The sequence below is a fragment of the Neltuma alba genome, unplaced genomic scaffold (genome assembly GCF_004799145.2).
Source record: "Neltuma alba isolate B1F8T4 unplaced genomic scaffold, ASM479914v2 tig00003454_pilon, whole genome shotgun sequence".
Lineage (NCBI taxonomy): Eukaryota > Viridiplantae > Streptophyta > Magnoliopsida > Fabales > Fabaceae > Neltuma > Neltuma alba.
The window spans coordinates 1-20,918 of NW_021633290.1; the positions used below are offsets into that span (position 1 = coordinate 1).

The window sequence follows — 20,918 nt, forward strand, 5'->3', positions numbered from 1 at the left end:
TCTTGAAAATGGCAGATTCGTTCATAAATAAATCAGCTGATTAGTCGGTTTCTAAAGTGAACAAGTACAACAGTATGCTTTGTATTTGGCCCCCCAAGAAAAGGCGTTTAATTAATATCCCCATTTTCTGATGAGCTTTCTTTGTCACCTTGAGACTGGCTAGTGGATCTGAGGTATGGAGTTAATAAAACAAGGTTTTGCGATATGATGGAAGATAGATGATTTTCTCACTAATTTAAAGATTAATTATTTTTATGCCATAAAATTTGTTTGGATTAATATATTTGAAAAAATTCAATATGGTTATATTGAAATACTTATATCATGTTAGCTATAGATATAATTTATTTGAGAATTTAGGTAATTAAACTTTTTTTTGCCCCCCAAATTGCTATATATGATTTTAATCTCAGCCCCTTAGTCCCTTGCAACCAATCCTACTCAGTGATAGTGACTTTGCAAAAACCAAAGTCCGTACTTCTCAAGGCCTGCAATGGTGAATGACAGCCCAAGTCGACCCAAAAATATTGGGCCTCATTCGGGCTCAGATATTCACGCAGCATTACAACCCCTGCTTTGGTTTGGCCCATAGTGGCCCAAATGAGTTGCTTTGGCCCATTACTGTATTGTAAATGGATTCCTTTTTCATTTTTTTCCACATTAATTAGTGCCAGATGGCCAATATCCATCCTTTCGTATAAAATTCAAATGGTTAATCTGATCCATCACTTTTTATAAGATTCATTTTGCGTTTATCGGAATATCAATATAATTTTACCCTAAATTAATATACTCTCTTTCGTTATCTTTTTCTTATGCATTGTCTCCATTTTTCCCCTCACTCTCACATACCCACTTAGAAATAAGAGTAAAAAATGAAAAAAAAAATATTTTTAAATGTTTATTACTTTTAACTAATTTTAAACAATTTTCTTAAATCATACAATTCGATTATTTTGATCTACCATAGCTGGGTTTTTTTATACTACTTCCGATTCAAAATATAAGCTAAACTTTTTTAAAAAAGTTGATTTTTTTATAAGATAATATTCACTTTTGTTCAAGCATTTAATGAGTTTTTTTAATTTTACTTCAATATATGCTCTTTCCTCTTTAATTTATTTATTACATCTTTTACTTATTCTTTTACTAATAAGAGTATATTAAGAAAAATAAATATATGCCTCACACATTTATTGTTTTAAATTGATTTTAGTTATTTTTTGAATAAATGTAAATGAATAAAATTTAGTTCATATTTTAAATAGGAAGCAGTATCTTATAAAAATGACTGGATTCGGATGCAGTTATTGTAACTTTTTCTCTTCCCCCCCCCCTAAAAAAAACATTTCTGCGTTCATGTAATCATCATTCCTACCTCAGGTCCCATTTAATTCACTGGCGTAAGTAGGTAAGCGTCATTAATAATTGTGACTGGCAAAAAAAAAAAAAAAGAAAGAAAATGATTGTGGGAGACCAGGTGAGGCCCATGAGTGTTTCTGGTGTACATGAGCGGCAGAGCAATGGGCCACGTTTTAAATTATAGCCCAATAAATCAATTTGTCCGTACTTGTGCGGAGCAGCCCCAATTTAATGCCCCGATTTAACCGTGGGACCCCCCCGGCTATTCCATTTCCCCCCATCCGTTTCTTTGTTTCCTTGTAATTTATTGTGAGTAATAATTAATCACGTGACCGCCACGCCATTAATTCCCAATTAATCCAATTCATATGTGGTCGTGGCTCATTTTCCCACTTCCAATTTTTGACACGGATTCTAATGTTAGGTTTGCTTTGATTTTGATTAAAAACCAAATCTAACCTAAAGATATTAAAGTTTTGGACATATTCAACTTAAGATTAAGCAAGATTGGCCTACTTTGGTCATCTGCTTAAGTTAGTTTTAGTGGCGGAGGGAGGGATGACGTGGCATTATAATCCTATAAGTTTTTTGATTTATACGAAATAAATATGTCAACGCTGGGTTCAAATCCAAGATATTGTTTAAGTATGATGATACTGTTGGACAACTAGTCGTCAAGTATGAATTCATAATTTGACTTTTAATTTATTGTTCTGCAAATCATATTAAGTATATGTAAATTTTAAAAAGTTATTGTTTTGAGATAAATTTGATAAAATTTAAAGTTATTTTTATTAGCATGAAATATGTTTGGAATTTTTTTAAGTAGGTATAAACAAGTTAAGTTAAATTTTGCACTGTATCTTATTCAGTAGAAAATTTAGTATTAAAATAAAGTTTAGTATAAAAAAAGAGAATTTATTAGTTACACACGGGGAATTTAGTAATATAGAAATTACTCAATGTGACTATGAAATCTTCTTTGTTTTACTAATAATTATATAATACACACACATGTATGCATGCATATGTATATTCAAAGAACCAAATTAATGTTAGTTTTAAATAAAGGAAAAATGTTAAATATTTTGTAAAAAAAATATTATTTAAAATTTGATAATATATTATAGATAAAAATAAAAGATTATCTTGACAAAAAACGAGTTCATTAAAAGCATATTAAATTCATCTAAATTTATTACATTATATTAGTTTTACAAAATTAGGGAGAATGATAATTAGGTCTCAAGACTTTAATTTAGTGGTATTGGTAAGCCCCCCCCCCAAAAACAAGTTACTCTGCTAAAGAATATGTTGCAAACAATTATAAATATGAAAATTTACTTTGCAAATTATGATATTTAATTGTCATTAGTTTTATTATTTATAACCAAAACTCTTATATTCTAACTATCTAAATTGATATTCTTAATTTATCTTATAATAATTTTTTTCAAGAACTTAACATTTTCTGGCCAAAGTGTCATTCTGTCATAAATCTATTGGCATCTAAATTATAAAAAAATCAGCATCCATGAAACAGACAGTTAAGTCGCATGGTATACAGTTTTGACTTTCATTGCCAAATATCAAGCACATGCTTTTGGTGGCAGTGCACCTATGAATTGAAACCTTAATGCCTTCGGAATCGGTGGAACTATTTTTTTAAAATTAATTAATATTATATTAACGTGGAAATAATACACACACACACAGCAAGAAGTATTATTTATGAATCGTAATCAACACCAAAAATGCCAAAAAAACCTTTTTTTGGAAATAGTGCATTTCTCATTTTAATCAATAGTATTTTAATATAAATATAAAAATTTATATCAGAATGCACTTATTTAGCTAAATTATATATTTGGTCATTTAACTTTATATTTCTTTAACTTAAAAGATATATTTTTAGTCATTTAATCCTAAATTATTAGTCCTAAATGATGATTTTTTGTAATAATTATGATTGTTTTAAAATTAAATCTAATATATTAATATTTTACAATAACTTATTAACATCGAGGATTCAATATGATCATTGTTTGTTAACAGTTTTAAGGTTAAAGGATTGAAACTATACTTTTTAAAGTTAAGAGATTAATTAAAATATCGTATAAAGTTAACAGATTTGTTTAGCTTTTTATGAATCATTCACAATGTGACTATTTTTCATATTTTATATGATACTTAAAGAAAACATATTTCTGTATTACACAAGATTAGTAACCAAGTCACATTATTGTTCACTTCACATGCCATTGTCTAACTCCATGTAACGTCTAAAAAAGCAAAAAAAAAAGAAAAAAGGGAATACGTTGAACCTTTGATTTCACCATTAATTAATTTTTACTATTAATGTAACGTATAAATTTATAACAGATTATAAATATTAAACAACACATTTTATTCTTCATGATTCACATATTGTACTAGAAGGCAAATTTATAAAATATAGGATTGAAAACGAAACACGGTATTTACTACAAGTCTATCAACCAGCAGTATGACTCATTCATCTGATTTCCTTTAAATGTCATCCCAAAAAAAAAAAAAAACAAACAGAACTAATTTCATTAATAAAATAGGAGTTTTATATTTTATTAATATCTGAGTGGATAACTCATCAGAAAAATCAAAATGCCTCATCTTCACTTCCCAGCGAGGAACCAACGTACCTGTAAGCCGCTGGTAGTTGGGTCTTCTATTTTTGTTCATATGGTATGGAAGGTTAGATGCGTTGACAGTTGACTCACTCACCCTTCAAATTTCAATCCCTTTCTTTCCAAACACTCCTATCTTTCAAGTTTTTTAACCTACTCTATAGTCTATACTCTATAGTCTATACTCTATAGTACTATTTCTCTCTCTCTCTCTCTCTCTCTCTCTCCTCAATATATACTCAACTTATTGTAGTTTCATTGTCCTTTTACTACTCTCATATTTGCCAAAAGAGTCTGTGTCTCTCAATCTCTCACATGGCACCAAAAAGCCAGACTGAGTCATCCATTGGGAAATTCATTAACCGAGGAGCTTGGACTCCCGAGGAAGATCGAAAGCTTGCTCAGTGCATTGAACTTCATGGAGCCAAGAGGTGGAAGACCATTGCTCTTAAATCAGGTTCCTTATTTCACTCTCTATCTATCCTGTCTATACCAAAGCCAAGTTTTTCACTTCATTCTTCTTCTTCTTCTTCCTCCTCATTAACCTTTTCTGGGTTCTCTGTTTTGTACTTGCTTTTGCAGGTTTAAACAGGTGTGGCAAGAGTTGCAGGCTGAGATGGCTCAACTATCTGAGGCCAAACATCAAGAGAGGCAACATTTCACTTGAAGAAGAAGATTTGATTCTTAGGCTTCACAAACTCCTCGGAAATAGGTGCTTCTTATACTCATGTTTTCTATATAATTTCAAGCAAAACACATTCTTTAATTTGCACAGTGAATAAAAGCTAACCCAGTAGGAGTAAATATATATCAGTAGAAGCAAATCTTGCATATATCTCTATGCTTTAGAAACAACGAAAGAAAGAAACAGATTGAATGAGCACACATGTCAGTTTAGTTTCTGCACTGTATAATATATTTGTTAGCCAATCGGTGTAAGAAATTTCTTTCCTATAAGTGTGGAAGATGTTAAAATTCACAGTCCTGACATGATAGTTCCTTGATACATGGTAGAGACAATTTTAGTAAATTTTTTTATATTATTATGATTACATTCGCATGTCTCATAAATAGGAAGAGCCAACTCAATCCCTTAAAACATACTACTCCTAAAGACATCGATTCCTGTGGGATCATAGTACTTGAAGCGAGTCAGCACTGAAACATTATGAGAATTTAAAGTTCCTGTTAAGTGGTTGTTGGATAGAGTTATTGTATCTGACATTAAATTTTGTGTGCAGGTGGTCGCTGATAGCTGGGAGACTTCCGGGACGAACAGACAATGAAATAAAAAACTATTGGAATTCTCATTTGTGCAAAAAAGTGAATCGGGAAGAGGAGAAGAAGAAGAAGCCAAACACTGCAACCCCACAAGAAAGCACACCCCAACATACCTGGGATAGTGCTCTCGTGGAGAATGAGGAAGCCATTAAAGGAAATGGACCTGTGAACTCAGAAGTTAGCTTTGATGTGAATGAGTTCCTTGATTTCTCTCCCAAAGATGGATGCTTTCGTGAGTTGGATTGGATGACCAAGTATCTAGAACTAGATGAGTTTCCAGGGAGCAGTGGACAGTTTTGATCCTAAAAAAGTTTCATAAGAAAATTAATGCCCCGTGGATTTTGGAGAAACCAAGTGATCTAGGACGGTGTTGGAGAAACAAAAGAGCTTGGTGATCATTTTAGGGTTCACAAGTTTGTGCCTTTCCTTGCTTGAAATTTACTGAATAATTTTCTTTAGGGCTTTAGAGGATCCCAATATGAAGATTGATATCTGTAATTAAGTAGAGAGTTTGGTGTTTTCTCTTCTGTGAAGAATCAGATGTGTTCTGTATCTGTATCTGAACTAGTCATTTCTTTGTGATGTGAAATGAACGGTCGGCTGACAATGCAAAACCTTGTGAAGGAGTGTATCATATATAACAAGATGTAGCAGAGCGCATTAATTCTCATTCCATTATTTCAGACAGCTAGGGTTTCTCTGCTTGATTATGATAGGGAAAATTTGTCTCCTTATCATCAGCACGTGATTAGATAACAGCAAATGCATGAATGCCTCTCGGGTAAGAAAAATCGTTTTAGATCCAATGAGTAAATGCTTTTTCCATATACTTCCAAACAATGAAGCAATAAAAGGCTGTCAAAATTCTGCATATAGAAATGAATGGCTTTAAAACACACAGGCCAAAAAACACAACCCTACCGAAGTCATCTGCTCAATAAATGCTGAAAGAATAACTACGTCCGTGGGATTTGAATATTGTTTAGCCTGTTGAACCATATTGAATGCAAAATCATGTGGAACAGATCATATCTTATTGGTTTTGGGTTCCAGAGGAAATGCTTCTGCACCATCTTCACATTAGTTTGCATGGCAAGATATCTTGACATGGGAATGGACAATAAAATTTCCTTTAACCTGGGTATATCCTTCTCAGCCACCACCACCGAGAATGCATTCCAATCCAATACCTCACTGAGAGGGAGGACGAAATTATCTGCAATGATCACAGGAACACACTCATAATATATGGCCTCGACAATCCTCGGGCTATTCACTTCATAGCCCATTGGACATAGACAATATTTACTTGATTTCATGTGCTGGATGTAAGTCATCCTTTTGGAAACTAGTTGAGGTAAACGCTGATAAATTTTCATGTCTTCATCCTTTTCACCACCCCAATGCTTAAGAAGCTTGGGACGTACTCGACCGTGCATGCTTCCAGCAAAGAAGGCGAGAATTGGACGTTGTGACACTTTATTCCCACCAACATGTCTTAGAGGTCTTCTGGGTGCCCTTATGGTTGTTTCTGGGAGCGAAACATCTCTTCCCGCAATGAAGATTCTTTCCGACGTATCAGCATTACATAGAGCTTTAATGCTGTTTCTGGCCAGTTCATCATGCTCAGTTACTGTATAAGGACCCTGCAAAGATTACATAGAGCTTCTTGTCAGACCAATGTGACTCATAAAGACCAAAATACAAAGAAGAAAATATATTTTATTCCTCTGAAACAAAGGTTAATTATAATTTTAACATACTGACTTTAAATGTAACAAAATAACCTGTTATTTCGGGAAAAAAACTCAGAAGCCTAAATGTTTGTCTTCCTTAACATTAACAGGCCATACAAAAAACATTGTTTTTTTTCTTTCTTTAAAATTCTTCCCTATTGCCCCAAATTGGCTTATTATATATGAGCTAAATCTATTTCTTTAAATCTCCAATTTTAATAAGCTTCCATCTTCTGTGCATGGACTGTAATGAACACAATCAAAATCGTGAAAGGGAAAAGGGCTACAGTTTTCCGGCTTGGGTCAGGGGACAAGGGATTTCATTTGTTGACATACGCTCCCCAAAAAATCTGACCTTAGATAAGACTGGAAATTAACATTTATTAATTTTTTATAAAATAGGGTGATTTGTTACATTTTTAAGTTGATATACTGAAGTTGTAATTAGGCACTAGTCAAAAGGGGAAAATGTATCATACAAAATATAATATTTATAACAAATTGCATGGTTAGTAAGCCATGAAATCATGTCTAGTTTTTTCCAACAAGAAAAAGGAAATTCTAGGGCTCAAGGCAATCATCGCATTTCTTCCAAACAAATAATTGGATTCAAGTCAGCAACAAATTTATGGAGAATAGAGATATGCCACATACCCAATCATGGCAAGCAACGAGGAAATGGTCTGATCCATGTGAGAGATTCCAGAATGGATACTTTGCGGCAATCTTGTTCACATAGTTCCTCAGAAAGATGGCCAACGGTTTCAAAGAATGAGATCCAGGCACATAGAGTGCCATCTCCAGTTGACGTGCACTATATGGCAAATAAAATAAATGAGCTTTTCTAGGGTCTTTGGTAACAAACTGCTTGTTTTCCCGCATTAACTTCATAAACCATCCTTCAGAAGCATAGATTCCCTTGAGGAAAGGTTTATGGAAAATGGGTCTCGATCCATCAGGATAAATATAAACTTCAAGTATTGCTTCCATCAATTCGTAACTCCTGAAATCGAGGCAAAACATTTCTTTGAGATGTCTTTTCACAAATTTTCAACTAGGACAAAGTAATGAAAACAATGAGTGTGTTATGTTATATGACATTACAGTACAATATATAGACATAATTAGCAGCCACTTTCTATATTTTACACAATACCAGCAAATGTCCTAGATTATGAACTGAGTTGTGAACAGTACACACTACGATTACCTTTTTCTCTCATGCCACATGAATAATGCCCATGCACAGGACGACGAGAAATTTTCAAAATGAACTAGAAGAATAGAGTTAAGTACAATGAAATACAGAGCCAAAGGTGTTCGCTAATGGAAGATTAATATTCTACAATAACATATGTTTTTGAAATCTTCTAACTCTTTGCATTATGCAACGATATCACAAGTTGGGACATACTAAATCCCTGCGGTTGAAGCTTTGCAGGTGCTTTAATTCATCCCTAAGGTGACTTTGATAGTTAAATCCTGGATCTATTTCCATTTTCACAATTCCAAGTCCAATGAACTTCATGGAGTGTTCTAAAGCTAGAAACTCTGCCTTAATTTGATCAGCTTCTTAATAAACATGATCATAAATTCATATAGAAGCCTTTATAGACTCACTAGCAGCATAAGCATACAGTAGAGACATCAAGTTGCACAGCAAACAGTCAGCCCACATTGATTAGAATCACAGAGGTTTTAGAGCTAGGAGAAAAATGGTTGCCCTTCCCCCCACTTTGAACAGTCACAAGCGAAAAATAGCTTTCTGATTTTAGAGTGGTAGACTCTTACTATGCAGGACTCTTTACTCAGTAATTAGCATGCATAAATCATGATAGAACCTACAAAAGAACATGACATAAGCAAAACAAAGGATTTTCCCCCCTGATGCAGTACCTTTTGAAAACAGAAATGTTCCTGAACAGAGGACTGTAGAGATCTGAATCTTCGACAACTTGAGGCGCATGTTCAATCTCATTCTTTGCATATGCAAGGGCCGCATTCGGTGGCATAGAACGTATGTGCCTCTGAGATATATATCAAGTAAATTATTTGTGACACCTCTCCCAATCATACTTAAAAGAAGAAAGAAGTACGCTCAGAATCTCATCAACTCCTACCTGCAATCTGGAAGGGACCAATCCATGAGGAGGGGAATGTGTAATGATTGCTGTTGTATGGGCAACCTTTTTGTCCTCCTTTCCGCCATATACAGAAATATTGCTTCGATGAGCTTCCACACTATCTGATTCAACTGGAACTGATTGTTCTGACCTGTTAGACACATTAGGTGAAATGATAGAGGCAGGTTGGTGGCTAAGGTGAACCTGTTGATGTCTGGCCTCTTCTAGAAATTCATTTGACTCCCTAGTGTTGATCAAGGATTGATTTGATGAAACTGATTCAAGAGGAGAAAGGTACTCCTTGTTCAATTGATGACTCTGTACAAGCATCAGAAACACAATGACAGATATTGCCAAAGTGGCCCCTATAAAAATTAATCTTCTCCAATCAATTTTGTGTCTAGAGCACCGCCGTGATAATTTTCTCATAGTGATGAAAGCAGAATGCCTTAATGCTTTTCTCATATCATTATATAAAGCAGATTTCCAATGCTTCCAATAGAATACATAAATCTCCTCAGTGATACTACTTTTGAGTATTAAACTCTGAGTAAATAAAACAGGTCCATTCCAGACTTCAGAACTTGAATTCTATTTTGTGATGCTAAGTTCCTAGAGACACCAAAACATACTGACAATCAGAAACTTTTATAAATATTAAAAATTTAAGATGAAGAAAAAGAACAATGACAACCACAGCTTACTTTCCTTCAAAGGCAAGCAAACAATCAAACATTTGGATGGAAAAAGTTCACAATAGACTTATGGCAATATGAAACTACTATTTGCACTCAAAGGCACCACAAACACTCCTTCCTTGCAGGTTTTCCTTTTTAAAAGGAAATGGTTAAATTAATTCCGATGCACGAGTAGTGCCTGAGTGCTCACTGCAATTTCAAAAGCCATCAGGCGTTGAAACTACAATATTATCAGAAATTCAAAATCTCCGTATTTGGCATTTTTTAGGCACCCAAATTTGAACCTGGTGCGTGCTGTGTGAACAGCTGTTCACAAATTAACTTTTCTTAGGTGTTAGACCAAGTGACTGTGAGTCTCTAAAACTATAGCTTCATGACTTATTGACGTAATTTCCCTTAGTATGCGCAAGAACCTCGTGATCCGGATTCAGAGGCCTAATTGGATCATATTGAGCTTATATAGAAATTCTACAGTCACTACAAATGGAAATCCTTGTCTAACAATCCTAACTCGTAGCCATCTACAATCATTTGGGTTCCATATATGAATTACTCTGTTCGATCAGAAGCAAACAACAATAAATATCTTCAATTATTGATCTGTCTATAGTTTCCAATTTCCATCAGGACACGAGCAAATAGATCATACATGGAAAACGAAAAGCTAAATTTAAATATAAGCATATATACATGGGATAGATATTGAGCAAACGCGAAAAGAAGACGACGAAGAAGAAGAAGAAGGATATATAAAGCATACCTGTTCCTGATTCAGACGGCAGGAATAAAGACGATGGTGGATCTGATGAGCTGGGTGGAAGGTGGTAACGAAAAGTCAAAGCCGAAGTGGCGAGAGTTGTTTTGTATGAAGGAGCCTTGCTTCCTTTCACATGCCGTACTTTTCGCTTTACTTTTTTGACTTCGATAGCAGCAAATCCAAGCCGAGATTGTGCTGTTTCTTCTTCATCGACCACGCTTACAGCTATACATTCCTCCCCCGCCCACCCTCTCGTCATTTATTTCTGGAGATTTGGAAAGTCAGGTGAATATTAACATTTAAATAATTTTCTTCCCTTCCTCACTTTTTGATAGCATCTCTCTCTGTTTTTTTTTTTTTTGGGCCAGTCATATTGTCATTCTATTTAAGGTTTAATCAGCAAGAAATGTATGTTGGCCAAAAAAAAAATCAGCAAGAAATGTATTCCAGAATCTTATTTATAAAACAGAGAAATAATATTTTCTTACTCCTATTTATAAGTTATTTTATTAAATTTTTAGAATGAATGTATTATTTTGTTGTTCATTTATTATAGTATAAATAGTTATTTTTTTTTAAAAAATATATATTAAATAGAGATAAAATTAGAAAGCTGTTATATCTTATTAATAGAGAGTTAATACAGTTTGAGAATTTTTTTAATCTGTGTGAAACATATTGAACATACCTTATAAATAGGACTAGAGGGTATTTGATTTCATTATCATATTTTATCTATTTTATTTTTATGCAGTAAATATTATAAGTAATTAATTTATATAATTAATTTAATGATGAATGATATAACTTAAAAATGTACTGTAAATTTTCTATGCCTTTGAATGATATAATTTTTATTTAATACCTAATATTCTTTAAAAAATACCCATGAATCATGATTTGACTTAATTATTAATTCTTCGGATAATAAAACTTTTCATTAGCTTAGTTATAAATTTGATTCACGGAGTTTAATTTTTACCAGTCAAATCCTTAAAGTTTTCTAATCATACAAGGTTCTTATGGTTCAAATTAATGATGTGGACGACACCGTCAGAGGAGGTACTACAAATTGTGGAAGAAGATGCTGCTGGAGTTAGTATCCCGAGAGGGTTGTTAGTGTAGTGACTTAGTCACCTTTTGTTCACCAAAAAAAAAAAAAAAGAGACATATAATTAAAACCACACGTAGCATGACCATTAACTCAGAGAACAACCTTCGCATGGATTGCAGAAGAAATTGTTAGTTCACGAGATCAATCAAATAAAAAAAGGAAAAATGACACAAAAATAACACTTAAATCTGAAAATGTCAAAATGATCAATTAAATTTGTAAAATCCTAATTTAAGCATAAGTAACCAATTTGACATTTGTAAATTTACTGAAATGATTATATTGCCTTTTATTTTATTTATTGTTTTTTAAAAAACAAATAACCCTACTGGCCGTCCGATCCCCGGAGCTTAGGTGACCATCGTCACCAGAGCTCCTGTGACTGGCAACAATTTTTTTGAAAATTTTTACAACTTTAGTAAAACGGTTAACAAGTTTTGTAACACTATTAACAAGTTCAGTATAACAGTTAATAATAGGTTTTCTAGAAAATTCAAAAAGTAGTATTTTTACAACTTCAATAATATCATTAACAAGTTCTCTAACTTTATTAATAATTATGGTAAAGCATTTAACAACAAGTTTTTTGAAAAATTAAAAAAAAAGCATTTTCACAAGTTTAGTAACTACTTTTTTTGAAAATTTTTACAATTTCTGTAAAACGGTTAACAAGTTTTATAATGTTATTAACAAATTCAGTATAGCAGTTAACAATACTTTTTTCAGAAAATTAAAAAAGTAGCATTTTTACAACTTCAGTAATGCCGTTAACAAGTTCTTTAACTCTATTAACAAATTCGGTATAGCATTTAATAACAGGTTTTCTGAAAAATTTAAAAAGTGATAGTTTTACAAATTTAGTAATGCGGTTAACAAGTCATATACTGATATTAGCAACTCTCATAAAGGTTGATGTTTTTTATATTAGCTCCTTATTAAAGTTGTATAAAACCATAATGGCTACCTAATAAATGGAAAAATTTTGTTATACAACTTTAATAAGGAGCTAATATCAAAAACATCAACATTTATGAGAGTTGTTAATATCGTTACATGACTTGGTAACTGTGTTACTGAAATTGTAAAAATGTCATTTTTTGAATTTTTCAGAAAACTTGTTGTTAAATGCTATACCGAACTTGTTTATAGAGTTACAAAACTTGTTAACAACACTATTAAAATTGTAAAAATACTACTTTTTGAATTCCTGAAAAAACCTATTATTAACTACTATACTAAACTTGTTAATAGCACTACAAAACTTGTTAACCGTTTCACTAAAATTGTAAAAATTTTCAAAACAAGTAGTTGCTAAAGTTGTAAAAATACCTTTTTTTTGAATTTTTCAGAAAACTTGATATTAAATGCTATACCGAATTTGTTAATAGAGTTACGAAACTTGTTAATGGTATTACTGAAGTTGTAAAAAGGCTACTTTTTGAATTTTTTTTAGAAAACCTATTATTAATTGCTATAATAAGCCTATTAATAGCATCACAAAACTTGTTAACTGTTTTACTAAAGTTATAAAAAATTTTCAAAAAATTGTTGCCGGTTGCCAGAGCTCCAGTGACGGTGGCCAGTGGGGGCATTTGATTTTTAAAAAACAATAAATAAAATAAATGGTAATATGGTCATTTCAGCAAATTTATAAATATCAAATTGGTCACTTATACCTAAATTGAGATTTTGTAAATTCAAGTAGCCATTTTGGCATTTGCAAGTTGAAGTGTCATTTTTGTGTCATTTTCCTATAAAAATACTACTGTTCCACCAATAAGAGTTATCCATTTGGTAAAGAGTTGGCTCATAATCCACAAGGTCGTGAATTCGAATTCCGCTGTCGTTGTGAAGACTTTGTTAGTGGACGATTTGTATGTATTTCTATAAGAGTTTTTTGAGTCCAAAGATATGCCCTAATCCTAGTGAGTCCCCGGGACCCAACTCACCTAAACTTTCATTCACAAAAGAAAAAACTACCGTCTCTCCATATAAAAGCTAGTTTAACTTTTAATTTTATTCTAAATATAAAATCTATTTTGTCTATTATATTTATTTATTTTTTTTGAAATATTTCTTGTAGTAGTTACACATGTTAAGTTCTATCAAATGGTAGTTTTACCTCATACACATGGCTAACAAAGGTATTTTAGGAAAAAATAACATATTTATTACAAATAACTAATTTAACTAATTTTCTCAATATTTTCAAATTATTTAATTAGGTTTTATATTAAGGATTGGAAGTAGTATAAAATTATATATGAAACCACATAAACTTGATGGACCAAAAATTCCATTATATCTCACTTTTCTAAATAAATTTTTATTACTGAAATTTAAAAAAATAATAACAAAATATTGTATAATAAAATTCAATATATCATTAGTTCATACCAAAAATTTATATTACTAGCTAAATAATTAATTCAGAGAAATTAAGAAAATTAGTTACGTTGATTATTTATAACAAATGTGTGTTGATTTTTCTAAATTATCATATTTAATCATGGACATTGAAATAATCTCTTGGTGGAAACATCTTAACCTCTTGGTGGAAATATCTTAGAATCAACGGAGACGTTTTGAAAAAAAATAAAAATTTGAAAAATAAAGTAAATTAAAGTCTTATATTTTAGAATCAAATTCAAATATTAACTAACTCTTATATTTGGGATTATTGATAAATTAATTGTTTTAAACATGTGGTTTTAGTCTTTAAAATTTATTTCATTTTAAAATGTTAGTCCTTAAAAATGTAATAGTATTAAAATCTACTGAACTCTCACAAATAGCATTAAATATAGCGCCTAATTTGACCTTATGAGGATAATAGATTATGCAAACGGTGATAAATTCTTAAAACACAATATAATGATTAATTCCTCAAATGAATAGCGAGGAAAAAAAAGGGCTAAAATGTTATGTTTTGAGGACCCCTTCGTTGCTTTTTCTTTTTGTTATCTACACAAGATGTAGTTACGTGGTATCTAATGAGTTCATATTACCACTTAAACAACTCTAAGGGATTTTGATATTGTTACACTTTTATGAACTAAGGTTTTAAGACGAACTAAATTTTAAGGACTAAGACCAGGAATTTTAAATTTGAGAAACTAAACCTAAAATATAATGAAATTTTAGGATAAAAATTATATTAACTCTTAAATATTTTATGAGTAGATTTATATTTCAACCCTAAGGTTTTTGTCTCTATAGTACCCGAAGCAGAATTCAAGTCTTGATATGAGTGATAAAGGCCACAATTTTAATAGTTGAGAGTTTGAATACATAATTTGATTTTTTGGTTGGCAAAAAAAACATAATTTGACTTTTTTGACCAGGGAAAACAGAATTTGATTTATATCAATTAAATTTAGGAAGTTAAATCAAACTAACATGGACAATGCGACTATGATGCTATGAGTTAGCGCCCATTTAGAAGCGTTTATTAACTATTTTTTAATAATAATTTATAGAATATGAGGTAAATATACAGGGTAATTCCAAACGGAGTCGTGATATGTGAAACAATCTTGACATTAAAAAAGCGACTAAGATGCCATATGAACACGTAGGTGTGAGACACGCAACCCAATAGGAATTAGCCACGTCAGAACAAGGAACACGTGTACTCCAAAAATTGGATTTCGGAGACTCACAAAAATAGGAAGTTCTGCAGGCCAAATGGGAAATTACTAGAAGACCGAAACAAATTAACCATAAAAGTCCCCCAACTCCAGAGGAAAACGACGAAATCACTGTCAAAATAGAATGGCATATTAGTAATTCAGAGTTTCATACTCCTGGAATTCTATTTCCACCTCCAAGTTCCATTTCATAGCCCTTCAATAAAACTGTCTTTTAACACTCATTTCGTAATTAACAGAGACGAATTGGATTTGGGGAAGAACTTCGTTTTTACAAAGAAACGATTTCTTGAAGGTGGATCTGGTTCTTTAAATGGACACATCTGGAAATTCTGAAAGCAAATCGCAGAAAATTTGAGCGATTATCAACTCTCTCTCTCTCTCTCTCTGGGGGCAAGTTCAACGTATTTCTTGTGTCTTGACAATGGCTGCACCGTTCTTCTCGACACCTTTTCAGCCTTACGTTTATCAGGTATTGGCATCACTTCTCGCGGTCGACGATGCAAACTCTTAAGCTTCAATTGTTTGCTTTCTGCTAATCAATAATAACTTAGGTTAATTCGAATTTCTAATTGATATATTTGCTACATTTATGACTTGTCGACTTGCTTGATGACTAGCGAGGTTGAATTGTTTGAGTAGGGTGATCCGGTTTACTGTTAAGGTTTTGTAACCTAGGTTGTTATTTGGGGTTTAGTTTGATGAGTGGCTTTACTGAATGATCAGCAACAATTGGGGTTTAGTTTGATGAGTGGCTTTACTGAATGATCAGCAACAATAGAAGTAAAAAGGGACAAGCTGACTGGTAATTGACTCATTGTAAATATCACAAATTTCGGACGCTTGTGTCAAACCTGACACGGCAATTCTGAATTGCACTCGAACGCTTCCTATCCTTGTGGTTTCAGAATGACTTTATCACGTTGTATTTATGTTTCCACTTTTATGGATGATTAAATTGACGTAACTCATGATTTTACTATTAATGTGAATGATTCCTTTGACTAATTACACACACATTCTTGAAAAAAATAATTGAAGAAATTGCTCGACATTCTTCAGATAATTTTGTTCTTATCTTGTCTCCTACATAGTCTCACGGTGGATTTAATGTTATGTCATTATTTAGAGTCCCCAAGATTCAGTTATACCTTTTCAGATTTTAGGGGGAGAAGCTCAGGTGGTTCAGGTGAGTGTATTGCCATCTTAACTTTAAGATACCGATGTTTATTTTTGTTATCTATTCACACAATATTAAAAAGCTGTTTTGGCTTTGGTTCGTGTGATGCAGATAATGTTGAAGCCACATGAAAAAGTAGTTGCAAAGCCTGGTAAGTTATATGACAGAATGCACTTGAATATAATATTCATATTGCATGAGCGATTTCGGGTTATTAATGGATATGCTTTGGGGGCTTATTTCAATGATATGTACTGATGCTTTATCATGGTCATCAGTGTCAAACGAGGATGAGAAAACCAATTTATTTGGTTTGTTTATGTTTAATAAGATTTGCTGTTTTATCTAAATTCATGGATATGCATCTGAGTACATTATGAATCTTTGGTGTAATCCATTGAAACGAACTTTTAATGACCCTCCACTTTGTGATTCTCGGTCCACAAGTGATCCTGTAGGAGTTGGTTGGCTTGTGCGCCTTAATGTGGACGAAAAATAAAAAATTCACAATGTACCTACATGAGACACACATCATCCTAATATATGGCACTCTATGCCTGTGTGTGTGTGTGTTGGTTTTTTTTTTTTTGGGGGGGGGGGTGTTGAAACTATCACCGCTGGTGATGGTTATAGCCTAATTGCAGTGGAAGAATTACCTACAAGAGCGTGAGGATATATGAATGAAGAATAAATTGTCTAGCCTGTGTGAATGTGAGAATGATCCAAAGGAAGACATAAACCAAAAGCAGAGTATTAGATGATGCTATGCATGGTGATGCTCTTAAACCAATACAATGTCTATGTGGCACGTGCTTCACTTTGTCTCCTTTTGCTTTAAGCATAGGGGGAAAATGCTATAGTATTTTTTTTTTAATTTACAATGATATATTTGTGCTTGTTTGTTGAAAACTTTAGTGTGTCTTGCATCAAAATTTAGGGCAGATTTGCTTTAAAATAGTTCTAATAAGAAGTTGGACACCAGATTCCCCATTGGGATCTGGTTTTACACATAGAAAACCAAGAACATGTAAAGGTATTTGGGTATTACAAATAAAAAATATCCGGTGCCATATTAGGATGCAAAAGCCAGAGTTGGTTTATTAATAATATATGAGATTACCCTATCTTTTTTAGTTTGGGTGGATAATCCTGCACTTCCATTTCTGTTCATTCATACTTAACATGAATTTTTAATATTTAGATTGCATCTATCTTTGTTTCAGTATTAATATAAAGGAAACTGATTTTTGTAGGTTCCATTTGCTTTATGTCTGGATCCATTGAAATGGAAAATGTCTACATCCCGGAAAATGAAGTTGGCATGTGGCACTGGTTATTTGGCAAGACTATAACTAGTGTTGTTCTTCGGAATCCTGGACCCAGTGATGGATTTGTTGGAATTGCTGCTCCTTCTCTTGCAAGAATTCTCCCGGTTTGTGCCTTCACTGGTCTCCAAAATATTTTAACAAAGCCTTGTTACTTCTCATTTCAAGCTTGTCCAGCTGATGAAAGTAATTTTCATATATGTTGCTCATGTGAAATTGTGAATACAGATGGATTTGGCGATGTTCGATGGGGAAATTTTATGTCAGGTATGTGTTGCGTTTGCTTTGCTGTTCCATTTATATTTTCACTAATGTTTCTTTGAGTATTTTAGATAGCCTATATTTGATATTTATGGGTCAACTTTTGTTGATTTCTTCTTTAAATCTTTGAGAGCTGGAATTTAACTGCAACTTAAATTTTCTGCAGCCAGATGCTTTTCTTTGCTCTGTAAATGATGTAAAGGTCAGCAATACAGTTGATCAGAGGGGACGTAACGTAGTTGCTGGTGCTGAGGTGAGATAATGGTGATGCAAGATTTGTTCCGTGTTTCTTTTTCGTATTTGATTAATTGATGTCACTTGAAGTTTAACAAGCCTAAATTATTGTCTTGTTTGTGCCAAATAATATAATTGGCAGGATGTTTCTGCTTTTTGTCTTTTGGGTTATGGTTGTGACTGATTGATGCAAGTTTTTGGAGGCTTATATGCATTTTGATGATTAGATTATAAACATGTTATATGGAAATGAAAACCAATAGATACGGTCATGGGGTTGTTTTAGCAATTTAATTTAGCTTTTCGCAGAGCCACTATAACTACATATATTAATCTGAATTCTGAAATGCCGGTTCATATTCCTTGAATATTCTAAAATGATCCTTTTGCATTTGTCTTCAATCATTAAATATATCACTGAAAATATTTTTATTATTATTATTCAGAATTCTAGTAATATATTGGTTGAAAATACACATTTCTTTTCTAATTTTGAGTTGATGATGTAGCATCACTAATATTGTGAACGCTTGGACTTTTTTTTTTTTTTTTTTTGTTAAGAAGTGTTACTTTAATTTTTTTTTTTTAAAATTAGAAATGCTAATATCATGTGGTTAATTACACATCCAAACAGCAGTATGTGGAAAACACTGAATTTGCAAAATTTACAGAGGACTAAATCAGTCGCTTGTGTGGGGAAAGTTAACACAAGTAGAGAAGTATTATGACTTCAAACCATTGCTTAGATTCATTTCTCAAAAAGTCTACCAAAAAGATTGGAAGAAATTGTGATTTGTTGTCTTGAACAATGACTGTGAGTACTATAGATTATATATTTTGAATATTCATTTGACAAAGTTTCATTGATGTGTGTCTCTTGTAAGAGTTGGCATGCAAGATCACTTAATATGTGCTTAAGAAGTCTAACAGTGGGGTGCAAATATTGTAAATAGAGTGAGGCTGTGTGGGTACATATAGAACTAGTGAACTACTACTACTGGTAAAGTGGATCCTATATTAAGGATCAGACATAGTAATTTTGTTAATAATGTAAAATAGAGATGCTTTGAAATTTGGTCATGACCCGCATTTTTTAGGGGGGAAATTAGAGTGGATTGCTATCGGAAATGGGCTAGGGAAATAGTTGGCCTCCCTGACACGCATATCTTCATCTTATATGTCTTGTAGGGATTTCTCAGGCAGAAGCTATCGGGCCAAGGGCTTGCATTCATGCTAGCGGGTGGATCAGGTAAACTTCCATTAGCTGTCAAAATTACAATTAAAAGCTGTTGCTTTCATCCTGATTTCCAAACCGTTTGTCAGGATTTTTGCACTTTTTGAAACTGTTCTTAGTTGGAGCTTTCATATTTTCCTTTGTGTTTGTAATTCTTTTATTACCCAGAATTTTTACTGGGCTTTGTTTATTAGTTATACAGAAAAATCTTGAGGTCGGTGAAATGCTATCTGTTGATGTTTCTTGCATTGCTGCTGTCACGACAACTGTCAATATCCAAACAAAATACAATGGTCCAGCAAGAAAGGCAATGTTTGGGGTAAGCAACTCCTTTTTCTGAAACCTCTTTTTATCAGCACGCACCCTTTCATTTTCGACCCTGAAAGCTTCATATTGATAATTGCAATCTCGAAATTGCAGGGTGACAATGCTGTAACGGCTCTTCTGACTGGACCTGGCATTGTCTTCATACAAAGTTTGCCATTTCATAGACTCTCTCAGAGAATTGCTAGGTAACATTGCAATGAAGTGAGAGAATGAAATTAGAACATCACTTGAATTGAGCATTGCAGGCTAATCACTCGTCTTCTGCTTCCATTCTTTTTCTCTTTTAAATGTCTGGAGTTTGCGTGTTTTTAATAGCACAAATTTCTGAATTTCAGGGCAGTGACATCCCCAAACATGAGGGAAAATCCCAAGTTCTTCATTCAGATTGCCATGTTCTTTTTTCTGGCTTACGTAGTCATTGTATCTTCATTAATATTGACCGATGTATGAAATTTACTTTAGTTTTTTTTTTTTTGCTCAAATAATTCTTTCACCAATTTGCCCATAGTAATTGTAGAGCTCTAAACGTTAGTAGGTAGTACAGAGTATTTCGGATCTTGTGGTCTGTTGCGAAATTTCATATCCGACTCAGGGCAGGCCATTGTCCTTCTACTCCCCGATGGTTATGGGATTGATATAAAAATATTTTGCAACACTTTCTTGGAAGAGATATCGTGGAATTCCTTTCAGTCTTTTAACTAATGGGCTAATGCCCGTTGTTGAAAATATTAGAAATTATAGTTCTGAAGTATTTTGCTTCCTATTGGTGGGAGAAAAAGCAGAACTTATTAGAAAATAGCAACATCAACCAGCTTATGCGATTCATCAAGAAGAATGAATACTGATTTGTATGATTCATTTGCTGCGAACTCTATGATGCGTGGCAGTGAGAACAGGATTGGAATGAAAGAAAATGACTAGAGTGGGAAGTCCTATAAGCAACTTTAGGAGGAAGCTGTACCCAAAAAAAGGG

General features: G+C 32.8%; 3 protein-coding genes across 3 annotated transcripts; 2 read left to right on the top strand and 1 right to left on the bottom strand.

The window, feature by feature from the left end:
• The first annotated feature begins 4,308 nt into the window (after positions 1–4,308).
• On the top strand, positions 4,309–5,993 carry LOC114741640 (transcription factor MYB114-like). The gene is made up of 3 exons (XM_028929899.1): positions 4,309–4,482; positions 4,608–4,737; positions 5,267–5,993. The coding sequence occupies exons 1-3, from the start codon at positions 4,341–4,343 to the stop codon at positions 5,604–5,606; spliced, it is 612 nt and encodes a 203-aa protein (XP_028785732.1). The 5' UTR covers positions 4,309–4,340; the 3' UTR covers positions 5,607–5,993.
• Positions 5,994–6,224: 231 nt separating this feature from the next.
• Positions 6,225–10,879, bottom strand: LOC114741635 (probable glycosyltransferase At5g25310). The gene is made up of 5 exons (XM_028929894.1): positions 10,624–10,879; positions 9,163–9,440; positions 8,939–9,069; positions 7,697–8,045; positions 6,225–6,952 (listed from the first exon to the last, which is right to left on the bottom strand). The coding sequence occupies exons 1-5, from the start codon at positions 10,877–10,879 to the stop codon at positions 6,263–6,265; spliced, it is 1,704 nt and encodes a 567-aa protein (XP_028785727.1). The 3' UTR covers positions 6,225–6,262.
• Positions 10,880–15,622: 4,743 nt separating this feature from the next.
• Positions 15,623–20,611, top strand: LOC114741639 (uncharacterized). The gene is made up of 10 exons (XM_028929898.1): positions 15,623–15,856; positions 16,514–16,573; positions 16,676–16,715; positions 17,818–17,996; positions 18,118–18,156; positions 18,317–18,403; positions 19,573–19,633; positions 19,813–19,937; positions 20,039–20,130; positions 20,281–20,611. The coding sequence occupies exons 1-10, from the start codon at positions 15,809–15,811 to the stop codon at positions 20,393–20,395; spliced, it is 846 nt and encodes a 281-aa protein (XP_028785731.1). The 5' UTR covers positions 15,623–15,808; the 3' UTR covers positions 20,396–20,611.
• The last annotated feature ends 307 nt before the right edge of the window (positions 20,612–20,918 follow it).

What these genes read in the sequence shown, in the direction of transcription:
- LOC114741640 (XM_028929899.1), top strand. Translation starts at nt 4,341, where the DNA reads ATGGCACCAAAAAGCCAGACTGAGTCATCCATTGGGAAATTCATTAAC. An exon ending in GACCATTGCTCTTAAATCAG is followed by an intron (nt 4,483 to 4,607) that starts GTTCCTTATTTC and finishes TTGCTTTTGCAG; the next exon opens with GTTTAAACAGGTGTGGCAAG. An exon ending in CACAAACTCCTCGGAAATAG is followed by an intron (nt 4,738 to 5,266) that starts GTGCTTCTTATA and finishes TTTTGTGTGCAG; the next exon opens with GTGGTCGCTGATAGCTGGGA.
- LOC114741635 (XM_028929894.1), bottom strand. Translation starts at nt 10,879, where the DNA reads ATGACGAGAGGGTGGGCGGGGGAGGAATGTATAGCTGTAAGCGTGGTC. An exon ending in AACATTTCTGTTTTCAAAAG is followed by an intron (nt 8,046 to 8,938) that starts GTACTGCATCAG and finishes CCTCGATTTCAG; the next exon opens with GAGTTACGAATTGATGGAAG. An exon ending in TCGTTGCTTGCCATGATTGG is followed by an intron (nt 6,953 to 7,696) that starts GTATGTGGCATA and finishes TAATCTTTGCAG; the next exon opens with GGTCCTTATACAGTAACTGA.
- LOC114741639 (XM_028929898.1), top strand. Translation starts at nt 15,809, where the DNA reads ATGGCTGCACCGTTCTTCTCGACACCTTTTCAGCCTTACGTTTATCAG. An exon ending in TTCAGCCTTACGTTTATCAG is followed by an intron (nt 15,857 to 16,513) that starts GTATTGGCATCA and finishes GTCATTATTTAG; the next exon opens with AGTCCCCAAGATTCAGTTAT. An exon ending in CTCTCTCAGAGAATTGCTAG is followed by an intron (nt 20,131 to 20,280) that starts GTAACATTGCAA and finishes TCTGAATTTCAG; the next exon opens with GGCAGTGACATCCCCAAACA.